Genomic DNA, 21,498 nt, shown 5'->3' on the forward strand with positions numbered 1-21,498 from the left:
TCCGATTTTCCTTGCATTAAAACACGTAAAATTGTACAAGACAGAAAGAACACAAAGACTTTTCTGTTTGAGTGAAGAAATAGAACAGTCTTCAGGAAGAAGACCCAACGGAGTCCTTCTTTTTATTCAGTGGACTTTTCTTCATCTTGCTCTGAAATTTCATCCACAATACCCTGCATGTTTTTCAAGTACTTCTATAGTCTCCAAGAACTCCATAGAATTCCATGGACTGAGAAAATATTTACTGTTATTACCTTGACAACAACACTAAACATTCTTGATTCACAGTATGTGACTGCATACAAAATATTCCAAAAAATTACCTCTGTAAGATGTGAGAGAGCCTGAGAAATTATATTTGACATCTGTGAAATCATCCAAAACAGGTCCTGAAGTAACATGTGAGTTGTCTGCCTCTGGGCTCGAACCAGACAAGGGTAGAAGTTAAATTTATGTAAATTTTTCCATATGGAAAATACCCCAAAGTGCAACTGAGTTTTTCAAATCAGAGCACAAACCTGTTAGTGCCAACTTTTGGATTTCTTTCAGCAGAAGCCAAAATTTGTCAAAAAGAAATTATATTTGCCTCCTACAACAGAATAATGGAACTTACAGATATGGAAAACACGGAGTATTTCATATAACTTGATTTAAATAAGGCTTTTGATATTGCCTCGCATGAGATTTTCAAAAGCAAGCAAACGTGTTCCGGGTGAGGCTACTACAAAAGTAGATTCGTAACTGGCTGGAGAATCACACTCAGAATAGTTCTCAGTGCTTCGGTGTCAGAAGGAAAGGTGATATTGAACTGGGGTGTACAGGAGGGGATACCGAGCTCCGTAAGATTCAATGTTATTTTTTTAACAACCCAGATGATGGCTCATAAGCTTTGAACGCATGCAAAGTCAGGAGGGCTGCAAGCACACCAAGGTTCGACACTCTACAAGTTAAGCAAAAAGGGTCCAAGGTTTGACTACCAAGAAGTTGGAAATCCAACTACAGCTGGAAATGTTTTTGATTGGCGTCAGTCTAGAGGAGGTGAAATAGCTTCTAAGAGTGGAATCTGATCCACTGAAATCTCTGAGTCTGTGTCAGCCTGAAGTAACCTCAAACAATTGAATACCACTTGTCGAAAATCTGGCATTTCTATACCACACAAGCTTAGCTGAAATGTGCGGACTCCAGAAAACTTTCATCAGACTTCTGATGTTCTCCACCCTGCTGCGGGTCAGGAAGTCCCCACCCTACCCTACCAGGAGTCCTGTCCACCTCATTCCACTGCTATGAGACCTGACATAGCTCATGGCCAAACTCCGGCAGAGAAGTATCAACATAAAATGAAATTATTCATGCAGCAATGGTCCTGGACAGAATTCAATTACACAAAGAGAGCACGGACTCAGGTCAATAAATGATGTCTTTAAAACTCTCTCAGAATTAGGATTCACATAAGGCAATTCAGTGGAGGAATTAATATCATACAGTGCAACTGAAGTGGTGTTATACTTTAATCAAATTTGGTTCGCAACGTCAAACTGTGCCACCAATACCAGACATTTATGTTTCTCATAAGGAGATCAGCAGGGAAATACATACCACAAAATTATCATAATTTGACTATTACATTAAGACTATATACAAAGAGATAAATAGGGTCCATTCACACCTCTCAGACCAACAGTTTTTCTGAATCACAGAATACTGCTAGTTAGGAGGGATCTCAGGAGTTCATCTATGCAGCCCCTCACTTGAGCAGAGCCACCTTTGACCAGGTTGCTCAGGGCCTTGTCTAGGTGTGTCTTGAGTATCTCCAAGAACAGAGATTTCACAACCTCCCTGGGCAACCTGTTCCGACTGCAGCTACCCTCACTGTGAAACCATTTTATCTGATCAGAAATTCCCTTTTTGCAGTCTTTTTGTGTTACCTCCATCTGCTCTATGCCCTCCATCACCTGGTTGAGCAGTAAGATGTTGTTAGGCTTTCATTCCTCAGGAATAATCAAACTCATTTCTCTCAGAGTCACAATACATCTCAGTACATCACGTGCTCCAGCTCCCTAATTATCTTGGTAGGTCTCCACTATGCCAATGTCTTTCTTGTGTTGGGAAGCTTAAAACTGTCCTAAATGTGGTCTCACCAGTGCTAAGTAGGGGGGAACAATCACATCGTTTGAACTCCTGCCTATCCCACCAAGTGCATTTCTGTAAAGCTGCTTGCTTAGTCGGCGGCCAGCCTCTACCACTGCATGGAGTCACTCTGGCTCCGATGCAGGACTCTGCATGTGTCAGTGTTGAACTCTCAGGTTCCCACCAGCCCACGTCTCCAGTCTGGTGGGTCCCTCTCTGCCAGTATTATCTACTGCTCCTCCCAATCTGGTATAACCTGCAAACCTGCTACGGACGCTCTCTGTCCCATCATCCAGGTCTGATGGAGATATGAAACCCTATCTGTCCCAGCATCAAGCCTTGGGTAATACCACTCATTACCTGGGCTGCCGGTTGGTCTTCATCCCATTCACCGTGACGCCGGGAGCCTGCTGGGCCAGTCAGCTCTCCACACGCCCCACCATCCACCCATCCAGTCTGTATTTCCCCAGTTTAGCTGCAGGGATACAACTGGAGATGGTGTCAAAGGCCTTGCTAAAGGCAAAGTAAACGATACCCAGTCCTCTCTTCTTGACCACAGGGCCAACCGTTTAACCTTAGAAGGCTACTGGGATAGTTGGGCACAATTTTTCCTCGGTAAATCCATGCTGGATTTTCCCAGTCATCATCATCATGTCCTTTATGTACCCAGGCATGGCTTCCAGGGCGATTTGCTCCATAACCATCCCTGAAATGGTTCTAGCTCCAGATAAGCTTTGTCTTTCCCAGTCCTATCCCTGCACATCCAGGCAGTATCTGTCACTTTTCTGCCTTTGCTTCCAACTTCTGTGTACTTTCTTTTTGTGTTTGAGCTCAGTCAGGAGCTCCTTCTTTATCCCTGCTGGTCTCCTGGCCATGCACGTTCAAATTCCTGCACTTTAGAATAGACAATTCTTGTACTTTGAGAAGACTGTCCTTCAAGATCAAATGGTTCACCTCTTACCCGTCAACACAATTTCCCATGGGAACCTGCCAAAAAGATCCCTGAACAAGTCAAAATCTCCTGTCCTGAAGTCCAAGGCTGTAATTTTGCTATTTGCTTTGATCAGTTCTCTTAGAAGGCTAAATTAAAACATCTCACGATAGCTGCTGCCAAAGCTGCTATGACCTTTATATCCCTGACCAGTTCTTTTTTCTTCCTGAATAGCAGGTCCAACACACCACCTCCACCAGTCATCCAGTCAGACATGGACAACCCGTGTCAAGAAAATCTCTTCAGCCTACTCCAGAACCCCCCTATATTCCCTGCCACACCATCAAGTTGCCATTCCAGCGCACACCAGATGGTTAAAAAACCCACATAAATACCAGGGCCTGCAACCTCCAGTTGTGTAAAGAAGGCTTCATCTACTTCTTCCCCTTGATGAGCTGATCTCTAGCAGACATGCACGACAATGCTGTCCTTCCATCCTCTGATCCTTGCACATAAGCTCTCGGCTAGCTCATCATCCCCTCCCAAGGCAAAGCTACATGCATTCGAGTCAGACCTCTGCATACAGCGTGACCCTCTTCCTTGCTTCCCCACCCCGTCCTTCTCAAAGAGCCTGCATCCCTCCCTGGCAGCTATCCTAACGCATCTCTGCAATCCCAAATGCCTCACAGCTCTGCAACTACATGCAGACTTCTAATTCCTCCTCATTTCCCATGCTGGTAACATTAATTCACGTGCAGAATATCCTTGCTTGGATATAAACTTTTTTTCATGAAAAATTTAAGTTTAAAGAAACGGATAGTTCCACTACAAAAAATCTTGACGTGGTGTACTACTGGATACCAGCAGCATATTCAGTTCAGTCACTTGAAGATCTCACTCCTATACAACTCACAGATATGGCACAGAATGGTAATCACTAACTTTTGCAGGATAAAAGTACAAAAATCACGCCGTATACTACACTTACTTTGGAATTTTGAAGGGGATACAGTGCATCTCAAATAATGTTTTGAAATTGTTCTCTAAATAATGTGGCATATTTGTTTACAGTCTATGATTTTTCTTTACACAGCATTCAAGAATCACTCCTTTTTTTTTTGGTGCCTGAGTACTTGTCAAATGCCTATCACATAGGGGTGACAGGGAACCATCTGCCTCCCTCCCCCAAAGGCACCTCCTTTTACTTATTACCACCTGTTCTTTCTTCAGTTCCCAAATGGCAATTCTGAGCAATGCCAGCGACACTGGGAAAGGCCAGGTTACAGGTCCTGGCTGAATTTTTCAGTCTTGTCACTAGCATTTAACCTCCACAAAGAAAACCCAAATGTATCCATTACTGAGGTTTTCACAGACCACACATAATAATGCCGTAAAAACGATGACAAGAAATAGCTTTGTTATGATTGAGCATATTAGTATATCTGATCCGTAACTGGCTGACCCGTCAGGATCTAACTGTAGGTAAAAAAGGCTGGTTTTGTGTAAAAAAGGAGGGGGGAGAGATTTTGGGGCTGCTGAGAAAATCATTCCCAAGGCACGACTAAGGTTCTTCCTTCTCACTGGGATATGCAGGAGTCCTCCGTGGTGGCATTTGCAGGATGTAAGACAAGACCACCTATCTTCCAACCACTAAGGCAAAGAGAGGAGCATTGAGACTGCCAAACGCTGGCAGAGGGCAAGTGCAGAGGAATGTGGGAATTGAGGTACTTCCCTTTCTTTAGGTAGTTCTTAAATTCTCCCTAAAAGGCAGACCAGGCACCTCCAGTGCAGTTCCCAAAGGTACTTAGCCTCCAGGAGACAGGCACTATCTGAGAAATAGGGACACAGTTTCAAATCTCAAAGTATGCGATGCTTTTCAACTCTCTTGCAGAATTCTACACCTGAAGTTAAGTCCAGGGCATATTGGTAGGAGAAGAGTATTTAACTCAGACCATTTACCTGAATCCTACTCCCTCTCCTCCCCCTTTTAACCTTCTCAATTATGAACAGTTGTCCTAAAATCTCTTCTCTCAATGCCACAATTCTTTTATATAGTCCAGAAAAGGCAAAAGTTGTGCACTTTGTACAGCCAACCCATTTCCCAGTACAGTCGTCTTTTCTAAACTTACCAACAGAGAATTACGGAATTTGAAAATAAAACAGCCACTCCAATAAGCCTTCAAATTACCCTAACTTTTTTAGCTAGTCAGTTGTTTTAATATTTTCCACAAATAACTTCTGCATACACTGCAAGCTTTTCAGAATTCACCCCAAATACAAAAAAGACCAACCCAAAAGAAACTTATGTCTGACCAACAATTATATTAAGCTCATTCTAGCAGATGAGAGTCTGCACATACACTGGTCTGTGTGGCTATGCACAATATACACTCACGTGCATTTACGCACCGAAACTTGCAGAAGACAAGGTGAATCACCAAAATACTGCTACCCGCTAAGTCAGAAATCTATGTCCAAATACAGAAAACCTTTTGTTGTACCAGATGATCACATTATATACTTTACCGCCTACTGTATTTTAAAATTATGCAACCGTTAAGACTGAAGAAACTACAGATGGGGTATTTTACTTTCAGACCACTCAAAAACCCTTACAGCACACCCCAATAAAGCTATGGATGAAACAGTATCATTCTAGGCAGCAAAAACCAACACGTTGGAAAATTTCCATATGAAGGGTTTAGACTGAAACAAGTTAATGTACAGAAGAGACAACTAAGTTCTGATCTAATGTGTAAAGTGCAAACAGTTTTATTGGTTTATTGCTATTTAACCTTTCTCAGAGTATCTCCCGCAAAGTCTGAGTAACTCTGCCTTTTCCAACTACTCAAACTCATCTCTGATGGCAGCCAACGACCCCCCCCCTCATTGTCCATTACACCACAATCAATGCCGTAGGCCATTTATAGATGCCCACACAATAGTCTCGGTCCATTTCTTCAGCACTGGCCCATAAAGAATGCATGCGGCCTCTCTGAGAAACGCCTACTTTCTACTATAAATTTAATTTATTAAAGATCAATTTGATATGACAAGCAAAAGGGCTAACTGGAAATAGATTGTAAATAGCCAGGTGTTTGCCAATTCCATTCAGGAAGGAGAAAACAGAACAGCAAGGGAAGGGACATACTGCTAATTGGGATGAAGAACTTTGATGAACACAACATTTTTTCACTGAAATTACTTTTAAAATTGGCAAAGCAGGTATTTCTCATCATCAGGTATGAATTTTTAAAAAAAAGCTTTCTGTATTAATGACTGAAATGTTCAGAATAGTTTTTGCTCAAATTAGTGGTTTTAATTTCCGTATCAAGATATCTGTCACGAAAGAACTACTACACAAGATAGCTGCACCCCATTTTATCGCTTCCTCCTTTGCCGTTCATATACTGTGATAAGGTATTAAAAGAAGATATCAACATCCGTATTTTCTTTGACTGTGTATATCATACCAGTTTTCATATATCACAACTGAGACACAGCACATCCACTCATGGTTGTGCTACTTGTTACGCCACTACTCAACAACAACAAAACCCCAGAGCGCACTTTCAGTGATGTATCACGTGGTTATCTCTACTGTTGGAAAACAACAACTAAAATGCATCGGTGTTACACAGGGAGTGCATTGTTAAAAACACTGCAGGCCATGTAACAGAACGGTACGACTTCGGGGGTCTCTCTTTACACCCAAAATGAGACTCCATCAACACTGCATCCATAATCCTTTGGCAGCATGCAAAAGAAGAAGGACAGCATTATAAGGCAAAGTCCTTTAGTAAAACAGGACAGGTTGCCAGAGTAGAACAGGAAGGAGGAACCACTGGGCAAACAACAGGGGAGGGAAAGGAAGAAGAGTGAGGCCACAGGAACTAAAATAATCACCGTAATAGTAATTTATAAACCACTACTGGGAACTGGGTGAAAGTACAAACTTGGGCAGGGCTTCAAAACCCAAGTGCATTAATTATTCAGTATTTTTCAAATGTGGAAAATATGGAATAACGCTTCCGCTTGAAAGATTTGGAAACTACTCGGGTGATTCATGCATATAGCAGAAATAAAATCACTTTTAATAATTTTTCTGGCAACCTGATGACAGTAGGCCACTGCTGGATCCAGATGCCTAACACTACTCGGAGGTTGAAATCCCACGGCTCTATAGCATTAAAGCTACTGAATCCAGTAGAGGGCACCTTTCATTCCCCAAATAATTGTGGAAAGTACATGCATCTCTTCAGCCAGCAATGAAACGTACCCATATCCAAACGAGAATTCAGAGGAAGTTATAAGTGCACAACTACTCTACAAAACAATCAGAAAAGAAATGGAAAAAATCTCTCTTTATGGCACTTCGTAACAGTTTACTCTCTGTACGTTGAACGCCAAAACCAGGTCTAGCAGATTCACATCTGTTAAAATCGCAAGTGTGAAGTTACATCATGCCTCTGACCATATAAGACTGCTTCTCCTAAATCCTTTCCATCCAAATAAAAAAGAAATTAGAATTTTGAAACAATACCCAAAAAAACCAGGCAACACCAAAGCCCCAAAAAGCATAGAATTAATATTTTCTTCTCTGACTTGTCTCTCCCCTCATCCCCCTTAGTATCGGTTTTCTTCCTTGTGCTCTTAGAAATTATTTTTAAGAACTGTGTGACCTGAAAGAGCAAAACAAGCTGATGCCTTAGCCATGATATTTGTACTACCTTTTTTTTCCTGGAAGATAGTAGCTCTTTAATTGCAACAGCAATTACTCCCTTTTAACATCCAAAGTGTGCAATGCAGGACATTGCAAGAGGGTGAGCACTGCTAGTAATTCCACTGACTGGAGCACAATAACAAATATTTATCTTAAACTGCAGCTGTAACTAAAAAAAAAAAAAAAATTTATAGTTGCAGCTTGCAGAAATGACAGAGCTTACTACTTTTTAAACTAATAGCAGAAGAAAGCTTCGGACACTGGAATGGCTTTGGTGTAAAATACTTCATTTGCAGTGCGCTCCATAATTGCTTATTTTTCATTTTTGTAATTTCAGCGACTGTTTTCATTTTGGCTTTTTCATTTTGGCATTTGCATTTGCATTAAAATCTCAGCATGCAACAATATTTCAGATTTCTGGCTACAGTTTATTATTGCACTAAATATTTTCTACCTATTTTCCAAAATACAAGGTGAATCCTATAGAACACCTTAATTTCCCCTAAGTAAATATAAGTGTACAGAAGACGACACTGAACCACTCACACAATTTTAAAAAAACGTCCTGCTCTAGCTCAGTTATAGATATAACACATCATCTGGAAACGGTCCCTTGAAACTGTTCCTCCCCATCTTTTGGCACTGTGTTGTCACGGTTTATCTTACCAAGGTCAAGTATTATCAGCTGGGCTCCAGCCTGTGCGTTTCCAACATCATTTTCTGCAATGCACTGATAGAATCCTTCATCTGATTTCACCAGACCCAAAACTTGCAGATTATGTTCTTTCTGAGGAGTAAAGGAAAATCACAACACTTACAAATGGGTTGCAATTGCAAAAACAGTGGTGTTATTATGGCACATTACTATGACAGGAGAAACTTCTGAACAGTAACGTGGAAAAGTATATTTGGAATTCCCGTCTGATTTCATCTCTTTTGCAGTGAATCCTCAAATTATACGGTATCAAAAAGCAGCAGAAGCTCTTACTAATGGCTATCATTTTCTAACATCACATATCGCTGGTAAGTCATAACATTTCCACAGCCATTTTTACGATATTTTAAGCACTGAATGTAACTGCATAGCTCAGTTACAATCCTACGACCTCAGGTATACCCAATTATACAACCATTAAGTTCTCAACCATGTCTCAATAATGACTTTCACTACATCTAAGATTTCCCTCTAGAAGTACCGGTGTGCCAAAACTCATGATCCACAACTCAGTTATATTTATATCGAAACTCCTGTTTGAAATTGTGATTTTCATTGATCACCGACAACTGCAGAAAACAGTCAGTCAGCGTTCACAGCTAGCTTGCACTTTAACACATTCAACCAACAAAGTCCATTTTGTCATCGTGTGTGTGTCTGTCTCTCATGGAAAATCTAAGCTATAAAGAAATCAACTCATACAATATAAGCAACATGCCTTAGTGTTTCAGTAAAATGACTGAATTGCGGAGCATTAAAGGTTTCAAGAAACCATTTCTCTTCCAGGCCCCAAACATCAATAGTACAAAAATAGGAAGCCGGTCCTACAAAAGAACCTAGCTTCCGCGCGTATGTGTTAGAGGACTAACAGACAGATCGATAGCTTAATAATCTGCAAAATGGACAATATACTTACAACAATTTTGAAATAGTCACTTGGGATCACCATGTCTCCATTCTTGACCCATTTCACAGTTGGAGCAGGTTTTCCAGTCACCTCACACTCAAACACAATGTCCATAGATTCATGAGCATAAATATTTGCAGGCCGCTTCAGAAATTCAGGAGGAACTTTGAATAAAATGGAAGAAAGACAAGAGATGGTGTTAGTATCCACAAACACACAGCAGTTGTGCTCCTACTCTAACATACAGTAAGACTCAACACATAAAAAGATGGCTTCGGGGACTCTAGCACAAACAGCAGCAATGCTGGCAGAAATTTTCAGATCAGGGTTTGACAGAAGCTGATACAGGCTCTGCGCCACTTCAAAATTACATTCGGGCCAGTTAAACAGCCAGCCATTTTAATTTGAAATGACCTCTTAAGAATGCATGAAAGAAGAAATCGAGCCAAGATGTGTAAAGAGTAAAGTTAAGAAGTATTTTAAAACCAAGAGACATAGATGCCATTTGGAAAAAAATATTGCCGCGGTTGAAGAACACGTTGCACTCTCTTATCTGCTGTAGGCATGTTGCTGCATGCTAAAAAGACCACAGCAGGCAGTGGATTTCAGACGTCATTCACACTCTTCCTTCACCAACACGGAGTTCATCTGAACAAATCATTTAGTGCTTAATTGTGCAACAGCTTTAAGCTCCGTTCACAAATAAAGAATCCTGTGGGATAAACTCCCAGCAAGACAATGAAAGCCTTTACCCCTTCCAGCAGCAAAGTTTATTAATTTGTCAGATGGAAAGATTGTAAGTTAGATTTGAAATTAAAAAAATCAGGCCATGATGAAAACGGCTGTCTACAACTTTTTTAGTAATCCACACTTCGATGCACGGTAAGGCCAGCTGGAGCCCCGCAGAGCACAGAACAGCGGTAGTGCAGCCAGGCTGCATTCTGTAAGGGTGTCTCATGATCAGCAACAGTTTGTTTATCCAGATAAAATCCTTCAGTTGACACACTAGAGATTTTTCAGGGAGTTCTTTGTGCTCAATACTTAAGTCAGTAGGTAACCAAAAGCTAAAATTGTATTAAAAAAGACTCTTAAAAATGAACGGACACAAAACTAAGATGAAACTTTCCTAGGGCATCATTGCCTTGTGTTTCCGTGAAGAAACTCAGCTTATCAAATAGGCAGTGCCGCATTTATCCGAAGATTTCTTCTCTGGTTTGTGTAAGCCCAAGAAACACTATGTACAGGACTATACACATACCTTTGTATCATATGGATAAGGCATTACAGATATGTATGACCAAAGACGTGTATTTCGTAACACAGTAAAGTAGAAAGGTTCTTCATCTAAGACGCGTACCAAAGTTGTTATCTGTGGGTCTTGGCTGCCTTTTTAGATGTCCTTATGTATTCAGAGTAAGATTAATTAAATTGAAGATATTTCAAATCCATAAAAACTCAAAGATAGAGAATTTTTTGGTAATACAAGCCCCAAGTGTCCAATGCGCAGACATGCTAAAAATCTTCTGTGAACGAATGTGCCACTAAGAAGCATCCAGCTGCGTACGAGGACTCTCAGCTTCTTTAGCTTAGCGGCAGAAAGAAGAGCTGTTTGCAGGCACATACAATTTGAATATCATCTATTATGAAGAACATTCCCCTATTTATTTGTTTTTACTACACTCACCAACATAAGGACAATTTGCTTACTTACGTTGGCAGGTCTGATTGTTCAAGTTCCGGGAAAGTCAAAAGCGGCCTTTTGCCCTTTAATATTTATCAAAGAAAGTCAATATGGAAGGGCTGCGGAGTTTAGGCAAACATTTTACACGCTTCACCTATCAATGGGATTTATTTAATGCCAGGGAATAAGGAATACTAGATCATGTTTTACTTCTTCCTATGAAATGACTGTAAAGGTTTATAGGTGGATTTAATATTTTTAAAAACAGCGGGCTGGAGACAAGCAGCTCTCCAAAAAACCCTCAAGTTTTGGATTATAAATTAAATAAGAGAACATTGACATATGGAAATATTTATTTATAGAGCAAGAAGATGGCTTAACTCTCAGATAAGCATGTAAACCTGTATTAGAAACTACATAAAGATGTACATGTATGTTTGGTGCTCGAAATCTCTCACATGGGAGCAAAAATCTGGATGGGGCTGAGTCTAGTTGCCTATGACTTCAGACATCCATTTCATATAACCATTTCCATAAATTTACCAAAAACACCATAAAATGCACCTTAAAATGATTTAGATATTTTTGTACCTACTGTCTGTATCAGATGGCTGTTATAACCATATATAGCTCTGACATTTGAAAACTGTCTTCTGAATTTATTGGTGGCCAAACTGCCATTACTTATTCTTTATGAAAACAGTGCCTTTTATTTTAAAATTTTTATTCTTCCCTGGCATTTATCCTTGGCATTTTTATTTATTGTGAGCTGCACTTTTTCTCCACTCCCTTCCCATATCCCAGCCTTTATTTTGGCAGGCTCAACAAGTCATGTTTGCTTAGTTCTGGTCTGACAAGTCACCCACACCTTCCTCACAGACCCTCTGTATTTATTCTAGTTTGAATTAATCTTCGTAGCCTGTAGAGTTTCAATTATTTTCATGCAATTTCAGATGTGTCTCACCAGTGACTTGAAAAATGGCATAAATACAGTGTTATCACTACAGCAAATATCTTGCCCAATTCATTCTACTACTGTATTTGCCCTTTCCCAGACGCATCATACTGATGTCAGCCTGTGATAGATCATTGCTCTCTCATCGTTAGACGTTTTTAACTAATGAGTAATTTTGTTCTAGTCTGCTTGATCAATAGTTTATGTTCTCATTTCCTTTCAATCTCTTTCTCCATATGTATACAGACACACTCTCTCTCTCGAAGTGCTTACGTCGTTGAAAAAAGGGGACATAAAAACTGGAAACATGAAGAGTTTGTTTTTCCATGAATGTACAAAGATCCTATTTTCATAACATTCATTACAGGCTAACATTTAATTCCTTAGCCATACCTTAAACTTATTACAGGAATCCTAATAAACACAAGCCAATAACATTTACTGTCAAAAGCACAAAACTTGTGTAAAAAAATTAATCTGATGACCTCAGAATACACGCAAATTGCTGTACTGAGCAGCTACACTGTAAAACTCAAGGATGAGAAAAGGGATACGTAAGAGAAGTTCAATAAAATCATGAGTGGCTCTCAACACAAAAAATAGCTGCTCGGGATTCAAGACTGCCTCTGCCAAAGTTAGTTACTTTATCAGAAGAAGTATTAGATACAATTTACCTTTAACTAAACCACATTTTTACGCAGTTTTCCATTTACTTCTACACGTTTAATGGTTATCTCTTTCAAAAGCATATTTAGACACCCTTTTATTTTGGAAACCATGACATAAACATTAGAGGAGACACATCAGACCTTCCCTCAATAAGAGAAGCATCAGAAAGGGCAAGTCCCTACTCCTCAGTGTACACACGTTGTCTGCCCAGCACAGACTGGACCCTATCACAAAGTCTTGGAGAAAGATGTCTCTAGCAGCATTCCGCATATTGTCCTCTTTGAGTACGCTGCCAGCAGTTCAGACATCCACCTACTGGGTAAGAGACTTCCATGACACCTAGCAGAAAATAGGTAGCTTTTTAAAAGCAAAACAAAAATTGTTCCGCATATTGTCCTCTTTGAGTACGGTGCCAGCAGTTCAGACTTCCCTCAACATCCACCCACTGGGTAAGAGACTCCCATGACACCTAGCAGAAAACAGGTAGCTTTTTAAAAGCAAAACAAAAATTGAACCACAGAAGAACTAACAGTAGTAGTCTGGGAATGGCCATCGCTAATCTGAAAGGTTGAGAGACGAGTGCAGGGTGAGGAGGAGGGAGGAGCACCATAAGGGAACCGATGGACCATCACATCTTAAACAAAATTAGCGCAAAGTAAAGCTCTGGGATTATTTCTGTTTTCTCCACTAATGTTTAACTTGTAATGAAGACATTTGGAAAGTACTCAAATATCTTTAGCCACTGATACGGCTTTAACCTGGGGCATCATCCACAAGCAGGCATTAATATTGAATTGTAAGATTCAATATTTTTTGCCAGAAAAATGAAAGTTGAACTAGATATCCTATTACGTGCTCTCAAATATTTTTGATTTAGGAGATTAAGAATTTGAAACACGTTATTTTTTCAAAGTGACTTTGCTTTTCTGGCTTATGAAGCAAATGCCAAGCTGCTTACAAAGGGATAATAATATAATAATAAAGTGCTCTCTTTATTATCATTTACTTTCCAGTTAATGAATTTTAAAAATGCTTTTAAAATACACTTTTATAGTTTAACTATGTCAATGTTTAGCATTCACACAGATTAACACATTGCAAGTACAGATGTTTGTGGTAGAGAAGTTAAATTGATAACCAGAGAGCAAATGAGCCAATTACCATATAAAATAAGATTTGTAATGGAAGATTATGTGTTCTGTTACCAAACAGACAGTTCAACTTCAAAGAAGATTTGGCAGCTCAGCCCACTCTTCTATCCCTCTTAATGTTAGCATGCAAATAACAACTATTTAAATTGCGAGATGCTTGCACGGAATTTCACGTGCACTGTAGTACCCTTAGAGAGTCCCTATCCAAGAGCATCTTCCACCCTTTTGTAGATTTAAATGACAAAATATTTTGATCACAACAGTGATCAAAAAAAGAAAAGGGAAAAAAAAAAAATCTACATCAGCACTTGATTCCAACTTCTAAGCTAAATCCCAGTAAAGGTGAACTATTCAAAAAATAATAGGCTTTTTGAAGCCAGCAGTTGTACAACGATGGGAAGAGGAACTACACCTATGCAAAAGGAATTGCACCCAAGTTGAAGTGGAAATGGGAATGGATGCTGGGCGTGGATCCCATTCCACAAATACAGGTGATCAGAAGAAAATGGAAACTAATTTCCCCAAGTCTCTGCTCCTCCTTCTCTTCAGGGATAAGAACGGTGAAAGGCAACACACCGCCATAGAGGACTGAAGCTCTATTTGATTCATCCTCGTGCATGACGAGTGTGACCCAACACAGTGAATTCACAAAGAAAAATGTTGGCTTAGGATCCACATTGTCTGTGCATTGTTTTCTAAATGCTCAAGGATTAGAAACTTTTGAATAACTATGCAGAGAGTATTGAAGCAGCATCATTTATTCTGAACTTTACAGAACAACTGTTTCTTCAAATGTCTTTTCAGTGGTCCGTAGCTCTTGCCTGTTCTCTCTCATTAAGACAGAAATTTTGTGGCCTTCAGGGGCATAGTCGAAAGAATCTATTTTCAATTCAGCCATCTGTTCTGCTTCAAATGAGAGAGAAATTAATTACATTCAGTCCTCCTCTCCATCTCTTGAATAGCTTTCCTTTCAGCCTTACAATCACTGACGTAAGAACAAAGGTTTCTGGTTTCGCAATCCCATTTCAAACCTGAAACATCAAGCTGAGCTATAACTACACAAGAAAAGGAAAAATTCAAGGTCTGCACAACTAACTAATCGGAACTTTCAACTTTCTTAGTTACAAGCACAATGAACCTTCTTCCACAATAACCAAATCAAAATGCTGCTCTTCTAGATAAGATCTCATTTTTATGCATGTTAACCTTTCCCAAAAGTCAAATCCCCTCCACGTTGCTCCCCAGAAGGAGGAAGAAAACCCTAATGGTGGCACAGCAATGATTCCTGATGATCAGACTTGAGCAACAAAGAAAACCCTGCAGAGGCAGAGAAGTGATCTCAAGCAGGCAGGTCTTTTATATCACCATAGTAAGGAAAAAAATATAGAAGTCTAAAATATTTTCTTTAAAAGTATCCAAAAATAAACTAAGCATTATACGTCTCCTCAAAGGACAGGCAGCTGCAGCTGCACCATTATCTCACTTCCTAATACATTTAAAACACTGTCGTACATGAAGTGCATAATAGTCTCATTTTGACGCAACAGAAACACAGATTGCAAACCATACTTTTTGAAAAGACTTATTCTCTTTTTAAAAAGCATTAATAAATACGCCGTTGGTCCAAGCACAGCATCAGACAAAGACAACATACACATGATCAACTGTAAAAGGGAGATTATCATCTCTATTACAGCCTTTTGCTGGTTCCCCACGTTCTCTATCACCTTCCTCGTTCTGTGCAGATGAATTACTCTCCTTGCTCCCATCAATTCACCAAACTCCTGCAGACATGACTCCGCTGTTAACGCTAAGTCCCTCAAGAGCTATGTGACCATATAAGCATCCTGTAGGTATAACACACTGGCTCACAGCGCAGGTGCAACACCCACTTCGTGGTCCTCCCTAACTGCAAGTTAATACTCATTAGCACCACTAACCAAAGGAGCTTTTGACTCATCTGAACAGGTCTCTGGTAAGTGGAGTGGTGAAAGGCATCATCTCTAAGTCAGGAGAACTTCTTCCACCTGCGATTGCTGTCCTAGCAATGAGCAACGTGAAGGAAAACCCAAGATCTTGCTCAGCATCGCAGTATCACAAACTGACAAGACAACTCATACCAGGATTAAATTTCCTGATTAAGTACGATGTGTATGTTTTGTCACCCGCTGTTTGCTAAAGCATGGAAAAAGAATATGCATTAACCCCACTGTAGGACTATTCCCTTTGCACACTGACGCAGCGTAATAACTTCTCCAACAGTCTAAGGCAGCCAAAGGACGGAACTGCAATAACTGAATTTCCACATAGAAATTGTCAAGGACAAGACTGAAGTCGCCATTTCTGCTTCCTCAGCCACCTACAAATGCCCTCAATCCCCAAAAATTAGGAGTATGTTTTCTGAAATCACACAACTAAATCATAGTTCTTGTCAACATCTCTGCTTCCTCTTCCTTCTATACTTCTGTCCATGACAAATATATCTCTATCAATCAATGCTTACCATTCAAATACAAAAGCAATTTCTAAATACGGTTCTTGCATACTCCAAATAGCAGATATAAAAACTAAGCAGACTGGATCATTTTTCATAATATTTCTCTGATCAATCACAGCTTAAGCATTCACAGTCAAATGACTTCCATTTTATAATTACATTTCTGGTGTATGCTCTGGATAGAACCCCAATCTTGTATTTCAGTTAACAATCAGGATTACCAATAGTATTTAAACTGGGCATTTTACTATAAAAAATGTTTCATATCAGGCTAAAATGGTAAGCCCTGAGGAATTTTATCTCCTCCTCCAGGGAGGACAAGATATCCCATTAGAGTATGTTACAAATCCTATTAGAACCCTTATAAACTTGATTTTAACAACTGCAAGTTTGTTTCCAAAAAGGATGTAACTCTGCGGTATGATGATCACCCTGTTAATCCGTTCAATCACACCTTAAATCAGTATTAACGTATTCGGTGGCATCACTGCAATACATAAGACATTCTCCAAACCTACCTGTCAAGTGACAAACCTTGCTATTTTAATAAGATGTTTGACAGGATTTAAAAATCTTTGAACTGTTTTTTGCAGATTTGCCAAACTGGAGGGTGTTTTAGCGGATAGTTCCACCTCCAAATCAGACCACAGGACACCATTTCATCGCTTGGGATAAGTTTGCTTTTCAGTGCTAACCCCAGAGGAGACTGCATTACGTACAGAATGCATTTTATTTAAACTAACAGCAATCTCCTTGGTCAGTTAGCTGAAACCAACCAATTTCTGTCAGTTAGCTGGCACGACACATAGGGCAGACCCATGAAAATGTTTTAAATTATTTGCATTATCACAGCACTTGGGAGCACCCATGGAGCAGACCCATCATGTTAAAAACAAATGCAAAGTGTTTAAGTACTGCAAGGCAAACAATGAGATTAAACAAACTCAGGATAAATTCTAACATGAAATGATTAAAGAGAGAACAAGTTGTCAAACGTCTCAGTTATGCCTTCTATTCATCTAAGTCTAAGAAAATGTTTTCCGTTTCATGGTATCAAAGCGTAATTACAAACCAGCTAGCAAGCCTATTGGGTCTTCTAAATACATGTTTTTCCAAAACCTTGATTCTGCTCCAAAATAGCATGACACCCTTCACTTCCTGCCATTCCCACCAAAACACAGATGAAATACAGATTCATGTTTGACAGTGGAAGTTTTTATTATCTTTTAATTCTATATTATCGTTGTACAAATTAACTGGTTTTCTTCAAGTGTATCCTAAAAAAAAAAAAAAAAGGAAATTACCCTTTAACAATGAAATGGGGAATTATAATGATTTTTCTTAAAAATGGCAAAGGTATATGGATAAGTCTACTTAAAAAAAAAAAAAAAAAAGATTTAAAAACCAAAACTATGTCACAGGAAAGTCAAAAGTCTTCCCAACCTCTGAGCAGGGCTGTCATGTCCTTAAAATACACTTAATATGCAGCTGGAAAATTTGCATAGCAAACAAAAGCTGACAAAAAGGAATCTTTTTAGAGATATATCCACAGAACAGAAAACTGTCAAATGAATATTAAAAAAAAAAAAAAAATCACTGTACCAAGACACAAAAAGGTTATAAAAATGTAAACTAGTACATGCACAGCATTTTTTATAGTGCAAAAACCAAGGTTCCAGTTTATGAACAGAATCTGCAGATGAAAGTTTCTGTGGTAGTGACATGTTATTTTTCTTACCTAATACGATAATGCCTGGATGTGTCTGTTTTTAACAAGTAAACGATGGGGTTTTAACTTTTTAGAAAATTAAAGCTAACATACCTATAGATCGACAGTTCTCTGTCCGTGGCATCCTGACCAGTATGAATTCTTCCCCACTTCTTTACCAGATGAAGCAAAGAAAGAGGGACGACTTTTACGGTCTGTGAGTGGGATCTCTGGTAGGCTGCGTTAGACGCGTTAGACTCTGCTCATCAGCTGAAAAGGCACAAACGAGCAGGCAGTGTTCTCCTATGGTTTTGCTCACGTGGACTGTCTGGTGCTTTACAGCTTCCTCCACAAACACTGAAGTATCTGCTATCTGCGGGCGTGATTTCAGTGGTGGGACAAGGGCAGGGGATGACCAAATTGCATTTGAACACAAATATTTTACATTTACCGTGAAAAGCTTTAATTCACAAATCGCTGAAGTACGAACTGTTCTTCAGAGGCCAGCCCCTAAATAAACATTTCAGAAGCAGAAACTAAAAAAAACCCCAAACATTCAATGATATTGCAACTACCAAGAAACCAGATAAGGATGAATGGTACTGAACAACAATAAAGTAAAATTATATTGATCGATTAGAAAAGTAGAATAAAAATGTCACAATATAATTTAATAAATGCACATTTCTTTTTCAGGGAGAAATAATTAACTGTACATTTATGGAATAGGAAGTAATAGCAATAAACTTCGCAGAAAAAGGTCTGAGAAAAAAAGACTTTATCAGAGATCACAAATACGACCATGAACTAAACGCGACTCCCAGTATCATACTGGTATGAAAAGAAGTGATCAGACAAGGAGGTAAGAAGCAGCAGCTCCTGCGACTCCTCTTCCACCCAACACGCGCTAATGCCTCGGCTCACCCTGTTATTTGAGCACCACATTTCACGGAAAACATGAACTCTGATTTACAAGAAAGCGCTGAAAGTGATCAATGACTCAGAAAATTGGCTCCAAAAGAAAAATGGAAGCCCTGGATTCAGTTATTTGAGTAAAGGCAAGATTAAGCAGTCATGCAATCGGACACCTCAAATGGGTAAGAGAGGTTAATACATAAATACTCACTGCAACAGAAAGAAAAATCGTGTGCATCTATATATGTATATGTATCATTCTTGCACAGGAAGAAGTCCTACATAGGAGTAACATCTAGATTCTTGCCCTGTTCTAAAAAAGATAATACTCCAAACAATTAATTGCTCGCTCTTCTACTTTGGTATGAAAATAAGTTCTTCTTTTCAGTGCAAGCTTTAGTAAAATCAAAAGACTGTCTTTTAAAGCAACCATTATGAACTTCTAAATATGCAGGACTCTACATATTCAGCAAAACCTCTCATTAAAAGCCGTGAGCTGTTAGCTTGGCACATGGATTTGGACTCCAGACAATTAGAGGTCACGTACACGTACCCACAAATGGAATTGTCTGGGAAGTTTTCCAGGTGCAGAAACATACAGCAGGTTCTCTGAGCATCCTATATACTAGCAATATTTTTCTTGATGTTTTTCACTTGTGGGGTGCCTTAGCAGTTGCAGCCCAATTCAGTGCACTAATTGCATGCTGGCATTAAACCTTTGGCAAGATTGCAAGAGCAGCCACACTTCCTTTAATCCTATCTATACAAAGTAAGTGTAAAAAATGTCCATTATAGTCAGCTGATCTGTTCAGCAATAGCGAGAAGTGTTTAGAGAAACTACCTTACCTAACCAGTATCTGCTGAAGATGTAGCATCTGCTTCGCACTGTTTTCGCAGTAACCATACCCTGATAACTGGCGAACAAAGGTTGCTTATCAGCAGGACACATCCAGGAACATAAAAACACAGTGAAGGTTGCACAGTGCCACACAGCAGCCAATTGCAAGTATCAAGGAAAGAAAAATAAGAAAAGCATAAAAGCAATACATCTCCGTATGCTTTTCCAGCGTCGAGCAATCCCTGGACGAGGAATTTCCTGAGAAAGAGGAGATACCTTTGTGTTTAATAGTCCTGGTTAGATTTTGGTTTTAAAAAATCTTCTCACTGCTTGCTGGATCCAGGTAGGCCTTCAGCAGCCCTAATGCTCACAGCAATAAGTTCCACGCGACACTCCCTGAGAAAATTTGCCTTTTTTTGCATGTCTCTGAGTCAATCAACCACGTGATGTCTCTTAGTTCTTGCAACTGAAGAGAAACAAGCATTCATTTCCTATTTGCTTTCCCCATGGTACTCATGGTTTTACAGAAGAGAACAGTTTTTGACATTCCATGTGACTTTGATCATCCTTGTTACGTTCTACACCTTCTTTGGCTTTACTACATCTAAGAGCTTTGCTACATTTAAGAGGGGAGGGAACAAGAACTGCCCACGGCATTCGATATATAGGACCATCACAGATTTAGATAGTGCTGTAACGATTTTTCTGTTTAGGTGCCTATTCCTTTCCTAACAATTCCTAACGTTTAATTTGGTTTTTTAAGATCTTGCATTTTCCCCCGAGACCTACATATCACAACTTCAATATTTTATGCCTGTGCAAAACCCAGCAGTTCAGAGGCCACCGCTATATAAATTTATAGAACTATGTTTAACTGTATATACCACTTTATAGTACATTGAACTTCACCTGCCGTTTCACTGCTTGTTTCTTACACAACAAGGTGTTTCTGCAGCTCCTCACAGTCAGCATTCATTCTCACAACCCCAATCAACTCAGAAGCAACAGCAAAGTTTGTCACCTTACAATCCCCTTTTCCAGACAGCTTACAAAAATGCTGAACAGCGCCGACTCGGCACTGATGAAACAAACTCCTTAGTCCCACTCTAATTTTCTATCTATTAAACGATTTATTTTTCTCTTTTACCTACACGAGGTCATTCCCTCCGACTCCAGAGCACCATCGTTTGAGACTCCTAGTGAGAGAGACTCTTAGAAGTGCTCTGGAAATGGAAGAGCCCCCAAACACCTCAGCAAATCCTTCAGAACGTTCTCAATAATAAGATGTGTCTCTTTCCCCACAAAATACACACAAATAGATCCAATATATGATATTTCCCATGTGTCTAACAACACTACATTTTATTGTAATTTTTGTCAATTTAACTCATCCAGACATCAGATTAACTTCTCCACTGTTTCCCAGATTTCCCCCAAAAGACTTTTAAAAAAACCTCATGTCACATTGACCAAGTATCTTCAGTCTGATTTTTTTTTTTGTCTGATTAGCTGATTTAAGTGATAGGTTACACAGCACACTTGGTAACTCAGGATTTCACACTTAAACTCATTGAGAAATTTTGAGTGAATACCATCTGGTCCTGATGATTTCTTACTGTTCACTTTATGGATTTGTTCTGAAATACATTTTACCAGCTCTACAATTTCAGGTAGGCCCCCC

The 21,498-nt window shown here is 39.4% G+C and overlaps 1 protein-coding gene across 1 annotated transcript in view; it reads right to left on the minus strand.

Moving 5' to 3' along the window:
* NEO1 (neogenin 1) overlaps positions 1-21,498 on the minus strand; it is a 146,424-nt gene that overhangs the window by 67,282 nt on the left and 57,644 nt on the right. The window contains exons 5-6 of the mRNA XM_009319907.1: positions 9,413-9,567; positions 8,448-8,568 (exon numbers count right to left, since the gene is read on the minus strand). Coding sequence (XP_009318182.1) covers positions 8,448-8,568; positions 9,413-9,567 — 276 coding nt within the window. The remainder of the gene's footprint in view (positions 1-8,447; positions 8,569-9,412; positions 9,568-21,498) is intronic.

The sequence above is a fragment of the Pygoscelis adeliae genome, unplaced genomic scaffold (assembly GCF_000699105.1).
Source record: "Pygoscelis adeliae isolate BGI_AS28 unplaced genomic scaffold, ASM69910v1 Scaffold303, whole genome shotgun sequence".
NCBI lineage: Eukaryota > Metazoa > Chordata > Aves > Sphenisciformes > Spheniscidae > Pygoscelis > Pygoscelis adeliae.